This window comes from Rhinatrema bivittatum, chromosome 8 (genome assembly GCF_901001135.1).
Source record: "Rhinatrema bivittatum chromosome 8, aRhiBiv1.1, whole genome shotgun sequence".
Taxonomy (NCBI): Eukaryota; Metazoa; Chordata; class Amphibia; order Gymnophiona; family Rhinatrematidae; genus Rhinatrema; species Rhinatrema bivittatum.
This window is the reverse complement of record NC_042622.1, coordinates 73,839,898-73,851,988: the sequence shown is the minus strand read 5'-3', so window position 1 is coordinate 73,851,988 and position 12,091 is coordinate 73,839,898. Positions and strand designations below refer to the sequence as shown.

The following is a 12,091-nucleotide window of genomic DNA, read 5'->3' as shown; positions in this document are numbered from 1 at the left end:
TTTTCTGTTACTGTTATGTTGTTCTTTTGTAATTTATACAAGCTGCTATGTCCTAGTTGCTGTCAAGCTTGTTTGTATTCTGAAATTTATAGAGTTTAAAAATATATAAATGACCAAGAAACATGATCAGAAGGTTGGCCAATGGGAAAAAAAAACCCGGTTTCACAAAACTCACACGAATGGGCTACAAGAAAATTAATCATGACCGACGATCTCAGATGTTAGAAACCATTTGTTTATTAGATTTGTATTCCTCATTTGGGGCACTTAGAGAGCCTAAGAATATGAGAATATTCTTTGATATGCTGATGCTGGAATCTCTGCTGTCCTTGCCCATACCTGCTTCTCTCCGGAAGCTTCTATGGAGAGTGTGCATCTGGCAATAGCCATAACATTTTTTTTTAAATATGATCTGTTCTTGGTAAGGGAGATGAAAAGCTATGTCTTCTCCAAACTGAATATGTGACTTACAGCCTGGTGGGGAGAGCAGGCGAGCTGTTCAGGAGCCACTGCTGGGGCTGGGCCCTGGTTTAAAGAGAAGTTGGTGCCGAGGCTGGATTCTGGCCGGAGAGGAATTGCTGTCATTGGGCCACAGAAGAGAGGCTGGGGAAAGGTATGGAAGAGAAGATGGAAAGAGGCCAGGAAGGTGAGAACAAAACATCAAAAAGAAAAATAAGCAAAAACAATCAGATAAAACAAAAAAAATGCTTAAAAAATTTTTTAAGAAAATGTTTATTCCTTGCTTCCTGGTGCCCTGTGTTTCTAAACAGTTTTCCACCCCTGCCTTTTTCTATTATACCTGTATAACTAGTCATGATGACTCATTGTATCCCTGCACTAATGTATTTATGTCCTGTGAGTGCCAAATAAATATAGCAATTATTGTAATAATAAACTTTGTACAGCACCGTCCGAGATACAGATATTCATACATATATAAACACAATAATATGTACTGGACAGCATTGCATAAACTGGCAACAATACAAACAAACATTACAATCATTCATATTATAAAATCTAGAAAAGAAAACCCTTCCATTTTCTGCTCACTCATCAACAAACACTCTTATGCAGGTAAAATGGCATCATAGCCACAGCAGCGTGTGATCGCGTCTGATATTTCATTTTCCTGTTGCTGCTGGACCAATTTACCAGCTAGTGGCATGGAGAGGAAAAGGAAAAGCGGGGGGGGGGGGGTTACTCACCCCTCAGAGACCCTGCCATCCCAACTTGGAACGATGGACTCTTATCATCTCACAATCTACTGGTGAAACCACCTCACGGGCTGGAGCAGTAGCACGGGAGAGGTAAACATTGCTGGACCTCCTTAAGCCCAGTTGGCCAGAGCAGCTGCCACTGCCAGACAGATTTCTCCAACTTGCAGTACGTACATTTTTTCCACCGTTGCCGAGTGTGGAAAAGCGTGCGTCAAGAGGAGTCGGAGGGGGAATCGCTGGGGAAGACGTGCAGCCATCCTATAGCCAGACAGGCTAGAAGAATGATTGGTGCTGTTTCAAATCTGTTGGTCTCTGGAGGAACCAAGGCAACTATCGCTACATTTAGGAGTAGTGAAGGCGATCATGTTTATTCCCTGGGAATAACTGCTAATGTGGAGATCCTGAAGGAGGCAAGTCCTCCAGCTCTGGCCCTATTTCAACTGGGTTAACTTTGTGGGTTCCTGAAAAAAGGTCTCTTTGCAACCTTTGGTGCACGACTGCTAGGACTGAGGGCAATTTGTCCACATGTGCTACGAAGCTTTGTAAGTTGACAGTTAATGTGCAGCTCAGATTTCCCGCTCAAAGCCGAGCCATTGCGGAATATAGTGGTAAAATCGAAGAGTTTCAGAATAAAAGCTTCAAAATATGAAGATTAACTTGTTAAAAGATACTATTTCCTTAAGGAGCAAGATGGACTCCTTAGAAGATATGACAAGATATGGAAATCTTTGATGAATGAATTTTCTTCAAACTAAATTATCATCTCCTTATGAGATGCTGAGGAAATACTTTCTGGAAATACTGAAATGTCCCTCTTGATATGCTCCCACCAGTTTCTTGTGCATTTTATGTTCCTGGTTTTAAATCCACACCATTAAAGAAGGGGAGGCATGTGTAGATGGGCTGACTCCCCCTGTATCTAACTTCTTACTTAAGACTTCCTTGGAAGAAGCAAAATCAAGGGTGACTTTGGTAGCCTCCTTTGCTATGACTTGGATGCAAATCTTTTTTAGAGTTTTATTCAAGCACAAGAACTGACTTTTCCTGGAGCAGCACCCAGAGCATCAGGGAAAGATTTATTAGCTTATGCCACAAGTTCTTGATATCGGGTGATTTTTTTTCCCCTCAATTTGGTTTCCATGTAAATACTTTTGCTTTTGTCGAGCCTGATCACCTTGCGAAATAAGCCCAGTTACAAGTACACAGGAAGAAAACGTCGACTCTCTCCAACTAGAGCTTTATTCAAGCACATTATTATCTGTCTACTCCTCAGACAGAATTAGCTGGCTAGGATTTGTTCTCTCTACCATATTATAGTAGCGATCTTAGATGCACTTAAGTGTTATATTTACTTTCACTTCTTTTGCTTTTTTACATACATGTTGAATTGCTTATGCATGATGTTGTTAACATGCAATGTTAAAGCTATACAAAAATACAATTAAAAAAAAATGAGTACCACTTGCACGGAGAACTGGAGAAATCTGAAAGGGTTAGGAGGTAGGAACATTATTAATATTGTTCTGCTTTCAGTTTATTTGGGTTTTATTTCAATATGTATTTATCGGTTTCAACAAACCTACAGAACAAAATGCTTGTACAGAAACATCAGGGAAGATCCAAGCAAAGGGAACTTACAGTACCCATACCCATATCACTATAACAGGATTACACTCTGAAGTGAACCCACCAGCTACTTAGTTAGGGGAGGACCAAGATAAGAAAGCAAATTACGAAATACATTTCAGGAAAAGAAATAAAGCAGGATATCTAGCTATTACACAACTTATGCCCTACTGATTTTAGCCAACGCCATGGCTCATTTGGGAAGTCCCAGCTATATCCTTCACATCCAGAAAGGCTCAAAGTTGTTCAGGAAGGTGGAAAACATACTTGACATTAGTATAAAAAAATCAAACACCTCCAGAGGTAGTAAATAGAAGTGGACCCCCATGACATGCACTTCCTGTCTGATTGCCAAGAAACATTTTCTTGTGCAATTTCGGCCATGTCAGGATAAATCCATATTCGCTGGCCATACAAAAAGCAATTGGGCCTTCCTGAAACACAATCTCAAAACTGCACTCATATCTTGCTCAAAAACAAAATTCACCAACAATGTGGTTCTTTCTTTTTTATCCAAGTCAGAGTGTTCCAACAAAGCTGAGACACAGACTATCCACAGAAACTTTCCTACCACTAGGAAAAATTGAGTCTGAAGGCATTCTCAGCATGTCCACCAAATATTTCTTAAATAGATCTCAAAGAGAAAAAGACTTTGGAAAATTCAGAAGACGTAAATGCAAAGACCTAATGAAACTTTAAAAGAATTCCATTTTCTTTAGAAATATTAACTTATCTTTAATTATTTTAGAATTAACATCTTTCAGGTCTTTAACATCATTTTCCAAAGTTTCAACTCTGCTAGATAGATTATTTGCAGATGAAATCTGTAAAATACATCCAGCCAAAAACTCTTTGAGCTAAATAATTAAAATCTCTCTGTGAGCTTGTACTGAGGCATCCAATTTGACAAGGGTTTCCCCAGGGTCAGAACAGCAGCCTGTGGCTTTACCAAAAATTGTGGAGAAGCCCCATCCAGCTCTGGAACAATCTTACCTAAGTGGCTCAGACAATTCGCCTCATCCAGTCTTCTCCAGAGTGTTCATTCTCTTGTAACCCTTTCAACGCTACTGCCGCTGGTAAGCCTTCTCCCGAGTCATTCCAAAAAGAGCAGATCCCTTGTTTGACCATGCTGGCATTCTCCAGGATGACTTGCGCCAACACTGACTCTGCTCAGCTCTCTAAAGGCAGGCGGTCAAATTTCGGACGCAGTGAGCAAAGTATCAGCTCCTAGAGAGCCGAGTGTTCTCAAGTCTGGACTCTCAATGGACTCCTTTGCTCACCAGGGTAGACAGTGTAAATCCTGTAATCAATTGGGTCATAGTGGGTTTCCCAGGCTTCAAAGGTTAAGTCCTGAGTTTCCCTTTGTGTTTGAGGGCATTGTAAAGAAAATCAAAATCCGCTTTCAGAAGACACTGTGAACTGCCATCTTCCAGTTTATTGACCACATGTGATTATTACATTGTGTTTCTGTACAGCGATGCATATATCTATATAACTGGTCTACCGTATCAGTAGTACTAATGAAGAGAACATCATCTTCCCAGTCCTTGCAGAGAATGCAAAGACTTCTTATTAAACAATGAACTTTTTCCCAATACTCACAGAAAATAAAAAGAAAAGCTCCAATCTTTAAGTTTCAAACAAACCTTTGTTTAAGTATTCTACACAGTAAATGGATTTATCAGAAATGTACCAAAGCCCCAGAGACAGAAATATAAACTTGACTAACAAGAAAAGTACGAAGAGTTTTATAGCAGAAATCATGACAGGACATGTCCCAGTGTGCATGTCACTTGTTGTAATCCTGCCACATGCTCAGGGCCTGCACAGCAAGGCAAATCCCATAAGAGGGGAATTCTACAACAGAAGACTATCCAACAGGCAAGCGTGCTTCTACCTGCACACCTGAACAAACAAACCAGCAAACACATCTAGGCAAGCCCATGCCAAAGCAGCACTCCTTTCTAGAGGAGGGGGGAAGGAACCCCCAAGGCCACACAAAGAAACATGGCACGCTTTTACACTAAAGAAAATCTGCACAAATGTGTCCTAAGTCTAAGGCAAGAACCAGTTCAGCAGTACACCACACAAATCAGAGAAGCAAAGCAGATTGTGTAGACCAGGGGTGGCCAGCTCCGGTTCTCAAGAGCCTCAACCAGATCTGGTTTTCAACATAACCACAAGGAATATCCATAAAATAGATTTGCATGCCCTGCCTCCATTGTATGCAAATCTATCTTGTGCATATTCATTACGGATATCCTGAGAACCAGGCCTGTTTGTGACTTTTGAGGACCAGAATTGGCTACCCTAGTCTTAGAAGGCTATCAAGGCCCAAGGCAGCTGCAGCCTTCCAGGACAGCCTCAAACTCCTGCTCCAGGATTATTCTCCTGTGACTCAGCCAAAGATATCCTGGGCCTGAAATAAGTTATCCCAGCCTGGCTGCTACACGGGAAAACTTTAGAGCCCCAGAGAAACTGCAAAGGAAAGCAGATCATTATGTCTGCTTATTAAAACCTGAGCTTCCATGCAGTGAGAACAGCTGCAGGTCTCTGAGGGGATCTCAGAAGGCTTGCCCTTCTCAGAAAAGTCACTTGGAAATAATACATCAAAATCCACAGCAACACAGTTAAATCCAAAGGTTTAGTACTGTAGGTAGTAATAGGGTAAGCAAATAATTCACTGTAGACATCCATTGGTGCTATAAGAGAATGCACTGTACGTATATATTAGTTGGTGGTGTAAATGACTAGCACAATGCCTATATGCGTTTTGCACATGAATTCTGAATTATTGTATCATGGGCTCTTAGTGAATAATGTGCTCTAGTGCTGCACTGGTGTAATTAGTAAATAATGCTCCCTGCCCATATGCTATACTCGCACATTAGTGCAGATAGTGACTATTGCTCTTTTTATGTGCAATACACATGTGCAAGTGCTGAGTGAATAATGCACCGTACACGTTCATTGTATGCATCCACTGGTGAACTAATGCGCTCTGCGCGTGCTGTTAGTGAATAATGCTCCCTGCCCATATGCTGCACTTGCATATTAGTGCAGCTGGGGAATATTGCTCTTTTTATCTGCCATACACATGTACTGGTGCTGTTAGTGAATAATGCACTGCATGTTCGTTGTATGCATCCACCGGTGACTAGTGGGCTCTGCGCGTGCTGTTAGTGAATAATGCTCCCTGCCCATATGCTACACTTACACATTAGTGAAGTTACGGAATTGTCTGTTGTTGCCCTTAGTGAATAATACGCTGTATATATGTTGGAGCTACACATGCCCTGCTGCAGTTAGTGATTAATGCGGAGTATGCCTGCACTGGAGCCGTTAATGATCCTCAATATGCATGCACGAAGCACTGGAATGTAACGTAAGGCGATACTTTGTCCTCTAAACTCCGCGGCAGACAGAACTTCCTAAAACTTCGCTCTCGTTTCCCCCGGCGCTCCGGGCCCCGCCACCGTGTTCTTACCTCTCAGCCATTTTCCTCACATGATCCGGAGCAAAGCCCCTCCGCTGCCGAAGCGCTTAACTCTCCTCCGATCCCTTCCCGGCCCCGAAAGCGAACACGTCCCGTTGCAAGTCCCGGTCGCCGAGCGCCAGCGAAGCTTAAGCCCCAGCACAGGCTTTCTTCCCCGCCCAGATCTCAGAGAGTTTCTCTCTCTCCTCCCAGGCTGGAATCAGGATGTGTAACCCGAGCCCTGTGCCTTTTCCCTCCCTCCCCTCCTCCCTCCTCTAATCTCTCCCAGCTCACATGGCAGCTGGGACAAAGAAGGGTCACTGGCCACAGAGCCACACCAACCCACACCCTGACAAACACACACAGATGCAGACATACTTGGCCAAACAGTGACACCGATGAACTCCTTCACACAGACACACACATTCACACAGATGCGGGCTCATGGACAGACATATAGAAACCTAACTGCACACAAACAGGAGCCACACACATAGGCAATACAGATACAGAAGCACACCCCCTTCTTAGACAGGAAAACTCCCATATTCACTCAGAAAGACAGCAGATGCACACGGGCACATGCAATAGCAAATACATAAATTCACACAGACACATCAGCTCCATCCCCCCAGCACCAAACATCATAAACTTCTTAAGGAAGTTTATGATGAATTGTTCTATGTTCCATGTAAAATAACCCCGGTCTAACCCCCCAGACCAGGGCAACCTTTTCGTTACTTGTAAACCGGATTGATTTGTATTGCATACAGGAATTCCGGTATATAAAAATTAAAAATAAATAAATAAATAAGGAGGAGAAAAAGTGGGAGCCATGTTAATCCTCACATGCAGAGGGAGAAATGGCTATAGTTTGACTAGAAAGGCAATAATTGGGGCTGATCGTATGGTTCAAGCTACAGCAGCCTTCATTTATTGCAGGGATCTGGATTCACTGAACCAGATAGCTCCTGCCACTGGCCAGTGAGTGGCACTGAGGATGTGCCTCAGAAAAGAGAGAGCCCTTGGGCCGGTGGTGAGGGTCACCTAAACCAGACAGGCATAATATGGGTAGCCAGGACTGACTTTTCTCCCAGCACCCACCCTCTCACAAATCAATAACAAGCAATGCAATCACTAATGTGAACGAGACTTAAGCAAGAGTGGGATCAAACAGGCCGCAACTTTATTGTACAACAATTAGGTGCCCTAAACCAGACAGGCATACTGTCAGGAGGCACAATAGGCGAATAGCAGAGATGGCCCAGGGAGAAAACAAGAAATAAACCCTCAGAACCAGCTTCTCTTCGCTTGATAGAGAGTGGTGGGTGGGGGAAGAAGTAGTGGAGCAATGCTCCTATTAAGCTGTGTAGGGAACAAACAGCTTTCTTCCTACCAGGTGCTCTTCCTCATGGTTTCAACTGGGCAGACGCTGATGCTGCAAGATTTAAATCGAAAAACCCCTGCAGCGCCCTCAGATGACATCACCAAGCCTGCCCTATAAAAGGCTAGCCCAGACCTCTACCTGATGCCTCAGCAACAGCTCCAACTAGAATTAAGTAGAAGAATATACCATTTGGTGGTGGGGTGGGGGAGACACAATTCCGGGTTGAAAAGGTTTGTACCTCCCCCTGTGGAAGCTAGCAATGGACCTGTCCTGTCCTGTTGGTTTATACTGAGAGATCACCATCTTACCCTCGCGGATCGCTCTTGTTTTTGAAGAGACAGCATGTCTGGTACTGAGTTCTGATTTAAAAGAACTCCATGGACGTTTAAGTTATTTTAGATGAGAGTTTCTTTCAGCCTTCTCATTCCATTCTTTAATCATTGATTTAATATTTGAGTTTGGAGTGCCAAATCCATTTAGGAGTCAGTTAAGCGTACTTAATTTTGCCCCTCAATTCAACAGGAGAGATTCCCTTCTAGTAAGAGGAATCGAAGATCACCAAGATCCAAGGAAAAGAAGACTTCCAGCCATCATGTAAGAGGAAGAAAGAGAAAGAGGAGAGGAGATGAACCACATCAATGACCTATAAATATCTACTAAAGATTGGAAGAGGAGGAGAGAAAGCTGTCACCCTTGATACAAGAAGAGTTAGGAGATACAAGGCTAAACACTTTAAAATACATCTTTGATACTTCAAACTCCCATGGGAGGGAAGCACATAAAGCTTTACCCAAAATGTAATGGGAGGGAAGAGATCAAATAACAAATAATGACATCAACTGGATTTAACATCTGAGATTAAGAAAGACTGTAAGAAGTCACACTAAAAGCACTTGTACAGTCTTAAAATGTACACAGCTGTAAAGACTTTACATCATTTTGTGCATCTTATCAGTAAAAGAGAAATGTAGGAAACCACCAAACAACTTGTGATTGAGTAGTGAATTCATTATTCTCTATGCTGTGATTATCAGTGCTGTATGCAAACATGCTTAAGGCTGAGAAACATTAAGTGCAATGTGACGGCCTTGAAAGGAAACTCCCCCCACGCAGGAAACCCTGGAGTATAGCTTAAGGCATAAGAACAGCGTTCCATCTAAAAATAAAATGCAAGATGTGGCCCCTTGAACCCCTATCCAGATGCAACCATTTCCAGCGTTACAAATAAACAAACAAACATAAACCAAGAAGGAAGGCGGACTAGAGGAGACGTGATAGAGACAGCTTAGGACAAGGAGTGGTAGTTGTTCAACTGAGCAGTTGTTGTAGATGGGCAGACTAGATAGGCCTTACGCTCTTTTTTTTTTTTTCCCCATCATGTTTCCGTTTCAATTAACAGCACTAAAAAAAAAAAAAAAAAAGAACAAAATTCTGATGAAACACACTGAAGATGAAGAAAACAAAGGCCGCAGAAACAAAATCAGAGTTATTGGGCATCCAGAGGCGGTAAGAGATAGTGCACTTGTGCAATTTTTTCAGAAAGGATTGCTGGAAATGTTGGGCCTGGATGTAGTGTCAGAGCCCATAAGATTTGGGAGCGCATAGAGTGGGCCCCGTGTGGTAAAATGGAGGTAGCCTCGAGCTGCAATGGCCAAAACCCTGAACTGAACAGATAAAATAAAACTGTTGGGGAGCAGATGCATATAGTCGGTGGTGCAACACCAAGAGAGCATGTCAGCCCTTCCAAACCTCCTTCCTCTCTACCTGTGCAAACAGCAGCAGCTGCACTTGCTACTGCTCTTCATTATGGGTTTGTTTATTTTTATGTGGGGGGAGGGGAGGGGGGATTTATTTGGGAGTGGGGGAGGGGAAGAGTAATTTGTTGGAGTCTACACCTCTAACAGGAACCCTCTCTGTTCCATTTCCTCAGATGCTCTGTATTGTTCCAAGTTTTCAGGTGTTAGGGAGCAAGATTAAATTCCCACTAGCAAGGAAGCAAGTAGAAAAGTTACAGCTACCAGCACAAGGACTCATTTCCTTCTCTGAACGTTAGTGTTCCTAGGCTGGAGAGCAAATCGTCTAACAACCTATAACCCTTCTCCTTTTAGGTTTCTCTTTTCTGTTTTAACAGCCCTGTCTCTGTGTTCTTTATTATCAGTGCCTAACTGCAGCAAGGCTTTCCTGTGTCTGATAGGTGCAGAGCCTGTTTAGAGAGAGAGAGAGGCAGTGCTTTTTTTTTTGTCCTCCTGCTGAACCCTTGGGAATAGGAAGCCTCAGGGACAGAGACTGCTGCAGCGAAAAAGAGAGACAGAGAAGTCAGATAGCTACAAACTAAGGCTGAGAGAAGTGGAGAGACAGCTAAAGAGAGCTGGGAGAAGGGAGACAGGTTACAAATGGAGTCTCAAAGAAGAGGAAAGGCCAGATCTGGATTTGCCAATAGGCACACTAGGCCAATGCCTAAGGTAGCAGAACAGCTGAAGATTTGCTGCCTCCCTGCTAATATGAATCTCACTCAACAGAGATCAGCCCTCCTGATCCATCCCCTCTCCTCCCAGGCAGTGTTCAGGGGACAAAAAGGGAAGGGAGGATGAAGGAGGGGCTGAGGCTGTAGCAGTCATAGCAGAGCAAGGAAGAGCCACTCTGCTCCCTAATTCAGCCTTTCTCTTCCTGTCATTCAGTTTCTAGAGGGGAGGGGGGTGAGCCTGGGGCCTTCAGAGCATTGCAAGGAGGGGCTGAGGAGGGGATCCTTGGGGGATGTCTGTGGGTGAGGGGGCAATGGGGAGGGATCGATGTTTCTATGTGTGAGAGAGAAGTGATTGGTTTTGGTTATATACCGTATATGCATGCCAGATTGGGTGGGAGGTTAAAAAGGTGATGGGGATGCAAGGGGGAGCAAGACTAGAGCATGGTAGCGACAGCTCCCTCCTCGTCCACTGCAAGTTATTAATTTTAAACTGTTTCAGGATGACGTGGGTTTCCCCCCCCCCCATCATGACTTCCCTTAGTGCAGCATTTGATAAGCTTTCCAGTTGCTTTTTTCACATTAGCAGATGGCTTTCTGATAACAATCTAGCCCTGAATCTTAATAAGACGGAGATATTGTTACTCTCTCGTTCGGAACCGGACAATTTCCCAGATAAATGACTAATGGTATTACTATTCCTATCAGATTAAGCTAGAGACCTGGGCATTTTGATTGACTCTAAGCTCTCTTTACATCCCCGTATACATTCTTCGGTGAGGGGCTCTAACCATAAACTCCGCCTTTTACGCTCCATTAAGCCAATTTTAAATCTCTCAGATTTTAAACTGGTAACTCAAACATTGATCATGAACTTACTAGATTACTGTAATTCTCTCTATGCCTGCAAAAAAATACAATTCATGTGCTGCAATTTCTCCAGAATTCAGCAGCCCGCCTGGGCTCTGGCACTTCCTTACATGTACAGATCTCCCTAAATTTGGTCCCACTCCACTGGCTCCCAAATAGGGCAGCAGATCCAATTTGGAATACTTACTCTGATTTTTAAGCTATTAAGGGCCTTGTGCCCTCTTCCACAACCAGTTTTCAATGGTCCTTCTCGCATTTGAGCTCGACAGATTATTGGTGGTACCTACACATACATCCATTCGCTTAACTGAGTCACGTTCTCATATTTCCAGTGTTGCGGGTTACACCCTTTGGAATGAATGGTCTCCCAGAACCACTAAAAATGGAATATGATCTATTACGTTTTAGAAAGGCATTAAAAACTTATCTTTTCTCCAAAGCTTTCCCTTCCTAGTTATCTCAAGGGATTATAGTATGCCTTGATGACTAGCAGTTTTTTGCTGTTGTGTTTAAGATTTTATGTTTGTTTAATTTACCTATTGTTCGTTTAGTCTAGGCAGTCTATTAGTTTGTTTGTTTTTTACTGTTTGTAACTTGCTTTTTTTTTTTTTTTTTTTATTATGTTTGTACAGGAATTCTTGTTACCCACTAAGATCTGTGGATTAGCAGGCTACAAATGTAAAAAAATAAATAAATTAGGATTCCCCTTCTTGTGTTCTAAGATTCTGCTTTCCAGATCCCGGAACCTCCTTTCCTTTCTGTCTCTCCTTCTCCCCAGATCTTGGAAGACTCCTCCACATAAACCCCTAAATCCTGCTTCCTGTGATCTCCCTCATATTCCATTCTCCTTCTCAATCCCAGAAACTCCCTCCTCATCCCCCACTCTACATTCCTGATCCTCCCCTCTCTTCGGTTCTCTCTCTCTCTCTACCTTCATCCCCAGTCCTCTCAGTTTCTCCTCGCCCCATTCTTTATCCTCTACTTTCCCCATCCATGCTCCTCTCTCACCCTCTCCTCCTTTCTCCACCTTCAAGATCTCCTCCCTGTACTGA

General features: G+C 43.1%; 1 protein-coding gene across 1 annotated transcript in view; it reads right to left on the bottom strand.

Moving 5' to 3' along the window:
• LOC115096919 (rho GTPase-activating protein 39-like) overlaps positions 1 to 6,536 on the bottom strand; it is a 156,078-nt gene extending 149,542 nt beyond the window's left edge. Inside the window, exon 1 of the mRNA XM_029612210.1 lies at positions 6,334 to 6,536. Coding sequence (XP_029468070.1) covers positions 6,334 to 6,344 — 11 coding nt within the window. The 5' untranslated portion in view covers positions 6,345 to 6,536. The remainder of the gene's footprint in view (positions 1 to 6,333) is intronic.
• Positions 6,537 to 12,091: the final 5,555 nt, after the last annotated feature.